At 29.7% G+C, this 14,860-nt stretch overlaps 2 protein-coding genes across 2 annotated transcripts in view; one reads left to right on the top strand and one right to left on the bottom strand.

Moving 5' to 3' along the window:
* The window catches only part of LOC107882742, a 7,553-nt gene extending 5,108 nt beyond the window's left edge, over positions 1–2,445 (top strand). The window contains exon 4 of the mRNA XM_016801579.1: positions 1,649–2,445. Coding sequence (XP_016657068.1) covers positions 1,649–2,445 — 797 coding nt within the window. The remainder of the gene's footprint in view (positions 1–1,648) is intronic.
* A 501-nt stretch (positions 2,446–2,946) lies between these two features.
* Positions 2,947–9,909, bottom strand: LOC100574115. The gene is made up of 3 exons (XM_008181307.1): positions 9,496–9,909; positions 9,126–9,337; positions 2,947–3,109 (listed from the first exon to the last, which is right to left on the bottom strand). The coding sequence occupies exons 1-3, from the start codon at positions 9,907–9,909 to the stop codon at positions 2,947–2,949; spliced, it is 789 nt and encodes a 262-aa protein (XP_008179529.1).
* Between the last annotated feature and the right edge of the window lie 4,951 nt (positions 9,910–14,860).

Below are 14,860 nucleotides of genomic sequence, written 5' to 3'. Positions count from 1 at the left end.
GGTTGTCAGATTAAATGGTATTATTAGTGATCCTGGTTAACAGGTTAATATGACACATTGGGAACTGTATAAGGGCCTATGTTATTTCTTATTTATATAATTGGTCTATTGAATTTAAATGATGATTTAAACAGTTCTTGTTTTGCTGATGATACTGTAATACTGCCATATTACTACATAACGAACCACTATAAAAAACGTGCTTACGTGCAAGACCTCTTAGGTAGAGTGGGATGAATGGACGATGCACATTTATTTTAAAGTGCCTATGTATTTGTAATTTAAGTAACAATTTACAAACCACTTTAAAAAACGCGCTTAGTGTAAGACCCCATACCAGGGTGGCGTGGAACAATTACAAACACTTTTTTTCACTTTGTATTTGATATGTTGGCTGTAATGTCTCTAAGACTCTGGATGCTTTTGGATACTCATGTTATTTATAAAAATGAATACACAAGTAATTTTCAATATTTAAAACAATTCATTACTTTTTATTAATGTGACTTATTGTCTAATACAAAATTAATTGAGGTTAATCAATGCTACCAACCTCAAAACACTACATTGGCTATGTCTTATTTTTGTGTGACTTTAAGTCCAGTACTACAACCAAAAATCTTAATTATAAATCATAATTGTACATATTATATATTATATATACTACAGGATAACTCGATTACTGGTTCATTGTAATTTTTAATTTGTTACAAGTTAAAAAAAAAAAAATTTACAAACTACTAAAACAAACTATGAGTACAAAGAATGAAAGAAAATTATTTACTAATCATTTTTTTTTTTTTTTTTATATTATTTAAAATTTGTAGCACGTCGGTTTTTTATGGATCTGAAAAGAAAAAAAAATCAAATTTGGTTACCTTTACACTTTTTCAAAGAAGAACGCAGAGCGAGTGGTGTCAACAGCTATGGTTGGAAGAATGTGGCGGATGCAAAAATTATAGAAACAAACTTTCTCCGCCACACGGTACATTCTCATTTGGAAAAAAATATAGCAAGTTACATTAACATATACATATGGGCACCTTTTATAAAATATTGTAACATTTTGTTTAAAACGTATTGGCGTGTTCTCAAGAACTTTAATCAGTTTTATGAATTGTCGTATAAGGGGTTTGTGGGGGTATTACATCGTATGAATTATTTTTATTTAAATTATGAGGAAAACCTGTGTTTTTTTTATGTATTTTATGTTTATATGTTAGGAGAGCATTTTTATAGACATTAGTTAATTATGAAGAATAATTATTAAGTTTTTTAGTTAGTTCATTTAAAATATGTACTTATGATAAAATGCATTTTTTTTTTCATTTTTTGAATGTGACATTGATTTTTATTTTTAATAGTAATATTTGTTTTTGATATTTGAATTTCTTTTATATTGATTATTTTAATGAGTAATGAAGAAGATCTTTTTAAATTTATTATTTTATTATTTTCTGTATTGACGATATGATATAATTGTGATTTATTGAATTTATGAACTGAATTTATAATTTGTTTTTCTCATAATTTGTGTATTGTGTGTTTGAATTGTTGATAATTTAATTTACTGTTATAATTTAGTGATAGATATTATGTAAGTCTAATGATATCAGGGCTTTTTCTTTGACACTAAATTTTTATTCAGCTGCAGCTTACAAGTATGTAAGACAAGTTTCCAACAAATGTCTTCCACATCCCTCTACACTACGGAAATGGTATGCTGTAGTTGATGGTGCACCTGGTTTTACCAAAGGATCAATCAATGCTATACAGATCAAAGTAGCAGAAATGAAATTGAAGGACAAAACCTTAGTATGTGGTATGATGATAGACGAAATTAGTATTAAAGAGGGCACACATTTTAATGGTACTAGAAACCAAGGGTATATAAGCTATGGAACTGGCCTTAATGCCGATACAGATACACTTCCATTAGCTAAAGAGGCAATTGTAATTATGCTTGTTGCTCTAAATTCCAATTGGCTATTTTCTGCTAAATCTGGATCAGAAAAAGCTAATTTAATTAATATAGCTCTAGTCATAGTTTATGATACTGGTGTGCTTGTGAAGACGTTGACATTTGATGTAGCTGCGTCTAATATTTCAATGGCTACTTCATTGGGGGCTAAACTTTATCCACCAGATATGAAAACGTTTTTTTCGCACCCAAAAATTTTTATTTTTTTGGATCCATGTCACATGCTTAAGCTTTGTAGAAAAACATTTGGTGATTGGAAAACTTTATATGACAAAGATGGACGAGAAATAAAATGGGAATTACTAAAACAGATAATAGATTTACAAGAAAGCGCTCAATTACACTTAGCCACCAAAATTAGACCAAGGCATATAAACTACTACAAAGAAAAAATGAAGGTGAAGCTTGCAGCTCAAACTTTAAGTGAAAGTGTGGCTAAGGCTCTGACTTATTGTACAGAATAGAAAATCGCTGCTTTTGAAAACTCTGATGCTACTTCTCAATTTTGTCATAATATAAATAACATTTTTGATGTTTTAAACACAAGGAATTTTTTAGGTAAAACCCAATTCAAAAGACCTATTTATTTAAATAATGAAACATTTCTTAGTCATTTATTTCTTCTTCAATTGAGTATCTATCAAACATACAGACCAAAACATTCAATAGACAGTCAAAGACATGAGTTTATACCAAGATTAAATTCTGGAAGGAGAACTGGTTTCAATGGTCTAATAATTGCCTAACAAGTCTTGGTGAATTAATAGATGATGTTCTAAAGACCAATTTTTTGGAATTTATATTAACATATAAAATTTCCCAAGACCATTTGGAAATGTTTTTTTCAGCAATAAGGTCACGTGGTGGATTCTGTGACAACCCTACAGCTAGTCAATTTGAAGCCGCAAATAAACGATTATTAATACACAATGAAATAGTTACATACTCTCAGGCAATTGCATATCTCAAGGCACAACCGAAATACTGTCAACCACTAGTGCTTCCAAGAAATCCAATTCTGTATCAAATTCTTTGGACCTTATTTGTTCAGCTGGGACGGATGAAGATGAAACCATGTCAATGTTTCTGGCCTTACAAAGGTCTCCACATTCATCGTATTTAATGGACCTAACTCAGTACATAAATGAAGTTATTAATAAAAATAATTAATTGCCCAGAATATGTGAAGATTCGGTCTGAAACAAATTCAACTCCGATGCCTTTCATAGACATAAAAACAAGAGGAAAACTTATTAAACTAATAAATACTTAGCTTTTCGAATTGCAGAAAATGTATTCCGAACTCAACCATCCATATATAAAACTTTTGGTGCAACGAATATAAGAGACATTTATAATCAAATCATTTTCGAAGATCAATATCAATAAATACTTTTTAAATTTATCTGAACATATATATAATCAAGATCCGATAAATAATCATTTAATACAAATTATAAAAGAAATTTTCAAATTTTATTTCAATATAAGAATTCATCATTTCAACCAATCAAGTAGTCAGCCTAGAGACAGAAACGGTCATATTTTACAAGACTTGTACATTTCAGACATCAATAATATATATGTCTACTTAGTTATAATAATTTAAGTCATTGATTAATTGTTTTAAATGTTTTCCTTTTGTTAAAAGTTAGTGTTTCAGGTTTAATAGCTATGTTTCATCAATTTTCCTTTGTACTATGTTATAGTTAAGAGGTTTTTTTAAAATAATATCAAGATTCAAGATTTTCAAGAAGAAAATGTTGACACGTATCGCTTGTATATTATACGTGTAACTTCTTGAACGGTAAAAATTTACCCGATACGTATCGATCATTTCCTTGAAAATCTTGTTGGTTTATGCAGTAGTGTGTATATTACCTCGTTTATAGATGACAAAATAAGTTCATCGCCAACAGCATGTTGTGTTCGGGTGTTCCACATATGGCAATCAGTAATGAATTGTACCATTTCAACGTTGCTGAAAACATAAATACCAATGTCGGCTGTTTCAAAAATATCTTTTCAAGTGTTTGTAAATAAAACAAAACTTTATTTTTTTATTACCTGACATGAATTCTTATTAAATGTTCTTGCAATCTTCACGGTTTAATAGCTCAGTTGTAAAAACTTTATGGTAAATGAGGCACACCGGTAATGTAATATTTGTAAGTGATTAAATAAAAGTATAAAGCCGTACTTCAAACATTCAATATTATACTGCCTATATTTTTCGATCGGCATCCACATTCCGCGTGTAAATAATTACTTTATTCAAAATTCAGATAATATAAATTGTAGATCACTCCAAAGTCCAAAATATTAATTATTATAAATTCTATCGCGATAACGACCGGATTCAACAGACGACGAACGATAATTGAATAATTCTAAAAATACAAAATAGACAGAAACCTAAGGTGACAAAAACCATAATTATTGTAACTAAATATATTGGCGGGAAACATAATAGGGAATGGAAGAAACAATAAATATTGATTTTATCTTCCGAAATACTGGTTTTTACTTATCAGATATGTTGACTTATTTTTTCGACGTGTAATGGCTATTGAAGGCGCAGTCCATTTAGTTAATAGGTCTATGCTTTAATGTATTACATTTGTAATATGTTTTTTAACCTAACCTATATCAGATGATCCATCAATGATACTGCCCGTTCCTTCTACATCTAGAACTATGCAAAAGTATGTTTTATATATTTCACAATTCATAATATAGTTGTATTGATGATAGGTGAACCCAGATGTGAATGATATTTTATATTTTTATCAATGGACATTTTAGACGCCGCATCTTATACTTGCTAAGTATAAACGCCGTAAATATGTTTATACATACGGCGTTTTCGCATAACATTTCCATGTTATACCTGAGTTACGGCGTTATTATCTAACATTTCAACCTTTTTTTCTGAAGTAACGGCAATATATTAAAATTAAAAAATTAAAATAAACAAAACAAAATAAAAATTGGTGTTTGGTATCATTTTTAGTCTACATGATAAATTCTAGTGAAATTTCTGCAAATGAAATTGTTTTACATTTTTTCGAAGCTGGAAATACAATTTATGCTGATAGTTTCCATCATTAAGTAGAACAATCGCTTAAGCACCAAAAAAAAAAAAACTTACGACTTTGAAGATGTTGTTAAAGCTATAGGAGCAGCAAATAAATCAAGAATAGATGTAAAAATCATGAATTATTTTTATTTTTATTTATGGATAGATCACAAATCACAACAAAAACTTCATAAATCATCAAATCGTGTATTATTAAAAAAATGTCGTTTCTATAAAAGAAAAGCTGTTCGAAATAAATTTATTTTGTACACGAAATGTAATTTTGAAGAATATGCAGAGCTTGATTTTTTAAAGAAAAGTGTTATGAAAGTATCCGAAATGTATAGTATAACATTTTTATTTTTATTTTTTAGTATTGAAAATGAAAAATGAAAAACCTGATATAATTATTAATTTTTTTTGTTAAGTAAAGTTGATCTAGTCATAACAAACATTTAAATTCAAAAAATATAAACTTTTTTTAAATATTTTATGAGAATTTATAAGAAGATACTTGTTAAAATCTAAATATTTATTTAAAAGTTATTATTTTTCAAATTAATGAGTTACTTCAAAATTTTGACATTTTAGAAAATCATTATAACACACATTTTTTATAACTTTAAAATGTCGAAATTTTAAAAAATTTCAGTTTTACCCAACAACAATTATTTTTAAGAAAGGTGGGTGCAAATTTCAAAAAAACTTCAAAATGTTACAAGCTTTTCAACAGTGTACTCGATTTTCTCGTTAAAGCTTTCTGAAGGACCGCTATTCCACCTAATGTGCGAAAAATAAACAACTGATAACGACGCTTTAGTATGTTTTTACTTAAATCGGTCTATTAACAATTATCGCTATTTATTTTCGTAGTAATTATTATTATCTTAATTGTACCATGGTGAGGTCGATTAAGTCATTAAATAGTAATTTAGTACCTTTATTTAAAGCTCTTGATAACAATTCTGGTTTGTAGTAATATTTAGAATCTTAGTAATTAAGATCAGTCGCAAAATCTAACGAGTAGCGTGTTAATTGGACCATTTTTAGAACTTCCTCGGACGGTAGGTGGAAATTCATATCTAAATTTTCTTCAAAATGAACTACGTGGATAGCTTGAGGACTTACCTTTAGAAGTCAGAAGACGCATGATTTACCAACATGATTTCTCTAGAGCAGTGAGACAGCTCACAAAATTACTTGTTGGATCGGCAGAGGAGGCACAATTTCATGGCCTCCAGACCTAACTCCTACGGATTTTTTTGTTTGGAGATACCTTAAAGAACGAGTCTATCACCAGGAAGTCAATTCTGAAGCAGAACTAAGGCAGAAAATTCTTCAAGCAGCTATTGAAATGTGAAGAGTGATGACAGCAAGAGTAACTGGGAGGCAAGTACGTGAGAGAGCACGTGCTTGTTTGAGGCTAAACGGTGGACACATGAACAGGTTTTACAATAAATGTAGATGAACAAACATATTTTGAATCTCTTGTAATAAAATTTTTAAAATTTTAATAAAATCAGTTTACCAGGTTTTGTATTTATTGCTTGGAATTTGTTTACGTTTTTCCACTCATTAGGTGGAATAGCGGCCCTTCAGAAAGGTTTAACGAAAAAATCGAGTACGCTGTTGAAAAGCTTATAACATTTTGAAGTTTTTCTTTTGAAATTTACACTCACCTTTCTTAAAAATAATTTTTGTTGGATAAAACTGAAATTTTTTTAAAATTTCGACATTTTAAAGTTATAAAAAATGTGTTATTCTTTTTACCCAAAAAATCAGGTGAGCTCCTTGTAAGATATGTTTTCCTAATCCCAATTTTATGAGCTTTTCATCAATGTATTCAAATGAATTGTAGTACCTTTGGTTCAGCAGATATGAACATTATTATGAATCAAACTTGCGTTTAACAAAAAAACACAAACATGGAAATTATCACCCTTATTAATGATAATTCGATTATGGTCACAAGGACTTTTTTCGTTCCATATGAGGTATACCTATAGAAGTTTGACACATTTATCGTGCAACACCATATAATATATACTAAGCATACAGACATACAGTTGGTACCGTATGTCTGTGTATGACAAATACATCTTCCCCAAAATCATGGTTGAATTAGGTTAGATACTAATTAGTAATTACCTACTACTTTTCATATATTTTTTGATTTAAAAAAACTGGTTTATAGACTTTTTATATTATATTCTCACTATAAATTAAAATAAGTACAAAAAAAAATAAGTTAATAAAACTTTATTCTTTTTGAAAATATTAATCATTCAACAGTTTAAATGACTCAACCACTCGAAGGTTTGTACTCTGTAAGCAGTATAGACCAATATTACAGTCAATAAACACTAAGCGAAGTCGCTAAATTACAAATGATTTTGCCGTGCGAGAACTATTTTTAGTGTTTTCCACATTATTACCAATAGACGGGACGGGTGTCGGGTACACCGTGTTATAACTTGTATAAATTCGGAATAACCCGTATTCTGATATCTGTATTTATAATTGATTTACGATCGTAACGGACAGACGGGTGGCCTTAGTGCTATTGTTATTATTAATTCCCTATCGAACATTAAATTATTGGTATCTGACAAAATTGGTAACAGCAAATATATTATTGCGATTTGCCAGAAAATAGTACGAAAATGTTATTATTATTTTGTACTCATAGGTATAGAAAATATTATAATATTTTAGGTAAAATGACTAAATGCGTAAACTATTATTGAAAAAAACACGTCCAATACACAACGAGATTTATCTAGTTATTCATGTAGATTTCCGTTATTTAAATCTTAAAAACCAATTAGATACCAATTTTTTTATTCCTCTAGATAAGATGAAGGTACTTAATTTGAATCCAGATATCACTCAACACTGATTGTAAGGTGTATAGTAATATAATGTAATACAAAGATTTAAAATACAGCATGTCCCATACATTAAAGAAATATCAAAGCGACAAAATAAAATGATTGAATGCTAAAAAAAATTTTAATTTTTAGAAAATGTATTTCGTCAATTTGTATTCTTTTAAATACCTATTAAAATTGAATAGGTACAATCATTACATTTATTTAAAATGTTATCGGTGTATAAGGATAAGTAAAATATTAAATATATCATATACTAGAGGTAGTCAACATTGTACTTAATCGTGAGTTGCGAATTTTCCCGTGCATACTATTCAGCGAGAGTCGACCCACTTGCTTGCTCGACGAAAACTGGTCGCTTCTTTGGAGCGCTAGTGGCGATCGTCGCCAGTAGCAGCTGCCTTCTACGACGAGCACCGCCGACCAATCACAGACCGCAAGTCGCCTACTTGGGGGGGCTGAATGTTATGGCGGCTCGGTATGCTGCGCGCAAGTTGGTCAACTCTCGCCGATAGGGATGGCAAAAATTTTCCAGACCTCGATATATCGATAACCGATATATCGAAAACCAAAATATCGATATACCGATATATCGGATCAGAAAATATCGATATATCGCGTTTTTTGGAATTGGAATTTTAAGTTTTTTTTTCAATCACTAGAAGGCGTGTTTTGACCAACTTTCGCTCTCACTTGTGATGGTGCGGTTCAAATGATAACTATATAAAAAAGTTAATTAAATTATGTTTGAATACTACATTAGTCAAGCTAGATAGACAATAGGTTGTGCAACTTTTAATATTTTTTAAATGATTACTTAATGTTCTGTCCTAAACACATTTTATTTCTTCTCATTGAAGCAACTTCCTTGGTATTGTTTAATGTATACTGATTAGGTTAGACAGTTAGGTACTGGCAGTAACATAAAACAGTACCTACTAAAGAGCATAATTTCAAATTGCCAAAATGTAAAATATTACATTAATAATAATAATAATAATAATAATGCCAGTCTGGAAAAAAAATTATATTTTAACAAATTATATTTTTACAATATTTAACACTGTATATGCACACAAATGAACATATAGTGGTGTTTGTATTATATCAAAACCAGTATTTATTATCAATTGAGTTTAAGAATAGTAATTTTGACAGCCTTTTTCCCAACAACCTGTTGCGTTCTTTTGATAACGTGGCTCCAGCCTTAGAGAACAGCCTCTCTGATGGAACTGACGTCGCCAAAATACAGAACATTTTCTGACTTTCGTTGTACAGTTGTGGGTACACCATTTTCATTTCTTCCCATGTTTCAATAGGATCTTGGGAGAAATTTATAACCGGTGTTCCTAAGTATTGCATAACCATTTGGTCTGATGCTGATTCCTGATTTATAGTTGTTGATTTTGATGATTTTGATGATTTTTTTTTTTTGATTTTTGATGCGCTAGATTTTTATGATGTTCCCACAAATCAAATTTTTTTTCGACAGCCTCAGGTTGATCATCTTCAGAAAAAGATGATATTATATTATGTTGACATACTAATTTTTTTAACTTTGTAATAGCTTTGGAACAATCAACAGGATCTTTGAAATGAAGGTTCTTAAATCTAGGATCAAGTAATGTAGCAATAGGAAATGAATAGAATTTTTCAATATTCCCAAATCTTTTGTTTAATTCAGCAACTGCTACATCTTTTAATTTTGACCCCAATTCAGTATCAGGTGTGTACGAAGTTATGCTATTATTTAAGCAACTCACAAGTGGAAGCACTTTGCTAATAGTCACATTACGTTGCGATGACATCTCTAAAGTAACGTTTTCAAATGGTCGCAGTACTACTAGGACCCCTTGAAGTTCTTGAAGGTTAATGGCGGAAGGCATTGAAGGTGCAGATGGTCGATGTAGTAATATATCAGATATTAATGAAGACAATTCTAGAAACCGTTGTACCATGTAATATACACTGTTCCAACGCGTGCTGACGTCTAAAATTAGTTTTTTGCAATTCCCTTCTTTTTTTCCTAAAATTAATGTTACATAAAAATTAGGATAATCATAATGTAAACTAATAATATAAATGTTCATTAAAATAATGTTTACCTTCGTCAATTTGCCTTTTCCTAATCTGATCACTAGCATGTGTACCTACTGCGTTTGAAATATTTTACAACTTCTCGCACTTTTTATAAGAGATTTAATAACGAATCAGTGTTTTTTATTACGTTTTCAACCACAAGATTGATTGTGTGTGCAAAACATGGAATGTGTTTTTCTTCACCAAATAATTTTTTAGCTGCTTTCACCATGTTTGCCCCATTATCGCTAGTAATTCCTACAATTTTTGATTTGTCAACACTCCATCTATTTAAACAATTTGATATTTCTCTGGATATGTACTACGCAGTGTGTGATTGATTAAGTTCAATGACTCCAAAAGTACCTGTTAAACAAAGATTGTTTTTGTTATTGGTACATATTGCAAGTTAAATGTTTAAATTAATGATTGTAAAGATTGTAAAGATTGTAAAGATTGGTTTTCCAAAAAATGTATAGTTAAACCAAGAAAACTCTTCATCTGTTGGGTATCAGTCCAAATATCAGTTGTCAGTGAAAAATAATTAATATCTTGCAATGCTAAACGAAATCGCGTTTCAACAATGGAATACTTTTGGTCTATAATATTTTTCATTGTATTTCTTGAGGGAACTTTGTATAATGGACATACTTGTTTCATCATATGAAAAAATCCCTTTCCCTCAACAGTAGTAAATGGCTTATTATCTTTACAGATATAATAAGCAATTGATTCATTTATACGGTGATATTGGGAACCGCCAACTATAAAAATAAATTACTAATATTACTTAAGTGTAATTTATAACAAAATATTCATATAATTATAGTTTAAAGTAATAAATATATACATTTTGTATAGACAAACTTTTTTTACATTTAGAATTGTGTAAACTATTTATATTTTGTATCACTGTATAAATTATTTATAATGCCAAGTGAAGGAAAATTAGAAGTATAAGCAACATTTACAAATAACATAAAATATTTTATATGTGTAGGTATAGAACAACCTTTCTAAAAATGTATGAGATTCAAAAAAACAAGTATTAGCTCACAAATTTATCATTCATTGAATAACTTACCAGCTATTGATGATATCTGGCCCAACATTTTGTCAATATTTTGTTGTTTAGGAATACATATGCTTGACGGTTCAGCAACAACACCATGTCCATGTGTATCACTTGTGACGCTACAAATCTAAATGGTAAAAGTTAAAAAAAAGTCTTAGAATATTATATAATCTATAGCCATTTTGTCAGGATACTATCCCAATCTGCTAAATTTTAAAACCTATAAGTAAAATTACCTCATCTGGATCGTCTGGATCATCAACCACATTGTCCAAACTATTTTGGCTACAAGACACAAAGCTTGAAATCGCAACCTGTTTTTTCTTGGTTGTGCTTGTGCCTTCAGTTTCATCCGCGTTCTTCTTGGTATGCTTTTCGAGATGTGCTTTAAGATTTGACGTATTTCCGAGTATAGAGTCGCCGAGTATAGATTATAGAACCGTAAAACCGTCGTCCGTCCTGTACAAAACCAAATTGCAGAATGAATAACGTGCTGGCGCCTGGCACTCAAACTCAAAGGCTACGTGGCAGCATAATATTATGTTTATTAATACCGCCTTGCCGAAATCGAGTGTCTCCTAGCGGCGAAAAATCGCACTTCATGAATTGACTATTTTATGGCTTATCTAACTATTTTTTAATTATTTCTCCAGATTTCCGGCCGTCGATAATCGCTTATTGTAAATTATAATATCATATGTATTATATTATTAATTATATTTTTAAATTGAATTATTCTTTCTAGCAAAGTACGGTCCAAAGTCCCGACGATCAATTATTATTATTCAAATAGAATCCGTTCTAATTAAATAAATTATGTTACCTATACAGTACTAAATGTATTGTTAGTTATTACAATGAATACTTGCAGACTGCAGTGGCGTAGACCCAGGGCCGTAGCTAGGCACTGGCAAGAGGGCATTTGCCAGGGGCGCAATTATACGAAAGGCGCAATTTCATCGAGTGTCAATCTCAACTGAAATATGATAATTTACAAAAAAAAAAAATCCACCGTTTATTTTTAACGTTATTGCAATACGTTTCTCGTCGCGAATTCGCATAATATTGGAAACTATGCTAGGGTATATTTATTTATATCACTGCCCCTCCGACCATACCTAGACATGCAATATGTATATTATTATATGCTATATGCGTTGACGTATTTTGTATTCACTATTCAGTATTCATACCATACGGTCGTCGGTAAATAACAATATTTTTATTAGAACTAAAATCTCTAACATTTTATATCGTCTTATAAATATGGTACCTATATTTATTTAATAAAGAGTAATTAGGTGGTGTGAGGGGCTTTCCCCCCACGGCTGAAATTAACTGGACCCTCCCCATGACAAATTCCAAAATTCACTAGGGAGATTTAAATTAGCTTTAAAAGTATTAAAATATGTAAACAATTATGACGGCGTACACTGTACAGTAACTATCTACAGATAGACGGGGTGGCATTGCATATTATATTATTGTCGTGAATCAAGTTTCTATAGCGCCTATTATATATTACCGTGCCTTCCAAAACTCAGCGTTGTTCAATCAAAATGATAATATGCGTTCCCAAATTCAGCGTTACCAACTAGATTTCAATCGAAACCAACGTAAAATTGTATTGATTTTTCTGATTGATATTTATTATCAGTAGTCAGTGTTATGATAACAGAATATTTTTTTTCAGTCAATCTCGAATCTCGATTAGAATTTGTTTGATTTTTAAATTTGTAGTTTTGTTGTTAATTAATTCTGTTGAGAATTCCCACTATGTATAGTGAGACACGTAACATTATACAAAGTTGCATTGAACTATCAGAGCATCATACTGAGCAGAATATATCCGATGTAGTTCAAATGATTATTTTAGACTATGAGATTCCGGATTGGAAAATATGTTCGATAGTAACTGATTATGGATCGAATATGCTAAAGGCTGTACGTAATTTAAATGTACCACATGTAGCCTGTTTTGGTCATGCCCTTAACACGGCAGTTTCACGAATCTTTAATATGGACGATATAAAAGATGTAATCCATAAGGTAAAATTAATACATAATATATTTGCACATAGTTGGAAGGCAGTTTGTGAAATGGGAAAAGTCCAGGAAAAATTTAGCTTGTCAAATAAAAAATTTCCATCGTATTTAAAAACTCGTTGGTGGTCGATGCTGGATCTAAATAAAGTTATAGTCAGTGCCGCATTTAGACATTTTGCGCCCCGGTGCAAAAAAAAATTGGCACCCTCTAAGCTCCGGTGAAAAAAATTGCTTCCTCCTAAGGGGCCTACCCATGGAAAATATGGAAGATAGATCCTCATTAACCTTTTAGATTTTGAGCACAGAAAAGAATATTTGTTTTACAATGTGTGCTTTTTTTACAAATATTGTTTATTAATCGCTTGATCCTCTCTCCGCAAAGATACATTTGAATTTATGTCACCTAAACCTTGCTTATAATTCATCATATAAATTGTTTTTTTTAAACATATTTAAGCAGGTTGTAGGTATTTCATGAATAAATAAAATAAAACTATATAAAACTATGCAAATTAATTTTAATTAAAAAAAGGTGGGTAAGTGGATGTCGCTCTGCTGTACAGTAGATTACAAGTGGGTCTCTGTATAATGGATAGTATTAAATTTGAATTCAATGATATAATATCACTGTATAAGAAAAACGATTCTGAGCGGAGACGGTTTGTCAGTCTAGGTATTAGACATACCTATTATAGGTAATAGGTATACTTATCTATAGTATTAAAAAAAATTGACCTATAATAGGTATCAATAATAAATTCCAAATTAATCATATCACAATATCCATTAGGTAACGCGTTATACATCAACATCAAACCGTGGTACTATCATAGATATATAATAGTATACTTTAGAAGTTTCAAGTACCCACAAGTAATATTATACAATCACAACAAAATAACTAAAATAGTTATTCCAGGTTTTTTAATATGTAATTTCGTCCAAATTTGAACTTAAAATGACTATAAAAATAAACTGTGCTTATGTATTTCTTAGAATTTTTGGTAACAGAATTAAATATTTACGTGAAATCTTGTTTTAAATTTTCAATCCTTAGATATAAAAGTTGAACATTTTATAAATTTTTAACTACAAAATAATTATTCAATTTTAAATTTGATAAATTTTGTCAAAATTTCAACTTCAAATGCTTATAAAAAAAATGTATGCCTATGTATTTTTAATATTTTACAATTGCTATTGTAACAATATATCAGGAGCCTTGTATTAAATTTTCACGCATTTTTACCAAACAAATAAAACTTAATTGATATTTATAGAAAAAAAAACTAAAAAATTTAAAACTTACAATGTCCGTAAACAGCTCAAAAAGAGTCAAATTATTTTCAACATTTTATCGTATATATAAAATGCTAATATAAACATTCAGTGAAATTTTCAAGTTTCTACAGTCATTCGTTTTTTAATTACAACAAAAAAAGAAAATCGTTACGTAAGAAATCGAGTGAATATCAAATGTTTTGAAAAAATATGAATTTCAAACGCTCATAAAAATTTAATTTGAGTTTCTTATAGACATTTTTTTTTTTGATAAAGGTAGATTATCCTATAAGGAATCTTGTATTACATTTTAAAATCTTAGTTCTAAAAAGAAAAATTTTTACGAATTATTAACTCAAAATCATTTGCTAATTTTCGTGATTTTTACATATTTTGTCAATTTATGAACTTAAATGCTATAAAAAAAA

Source organism: Acyrthosiphon pisum, chromosome X (assembly GCF_005508785.2).
Source record: "Acyrthosiphon pisum isolate AL4f chromosome X, pea_aphid_22Mar2018_4r6ur, whole genome shotgun sequence".
Lineage (NCBI taxonomy): Eukaryota > Metazoa > Arthropoda > Insecta > Hemiptera > Aphididae > Acyrthosiphon > Acyrthosiphon pisum.
This window is presented reverse-complemented; position numbering and strand designations above follow the sequence as displayed.

What these genes read in the sequence shown, in the direction of transcription:
- LOC100574115 (XM_008181307.1), bottom strand. Translation starts at nt 9,909, where the DNA reads ATGGTACAACGGTTTCTAGAATTGTCTTCATTAATATCTGATATATTA. An exon ending in TTACAAAGTTAAAAAAATTA is followed by an intron (nt 9,338 to 9,495) that starts GTATGTCAACAT and finishes ACTATAAATCAG; the next exon opens with GAATCAGCATCAGACCAAAT. An exon ending in TTATCAAAAGAACGCAACAG is followed by an intron (nt 3,110 to 9,125) that starts GTTGTTGGGAAA and finishes GTACTGAGTTAG; the next exon opens with GTCCATTAAATACGATGAAT.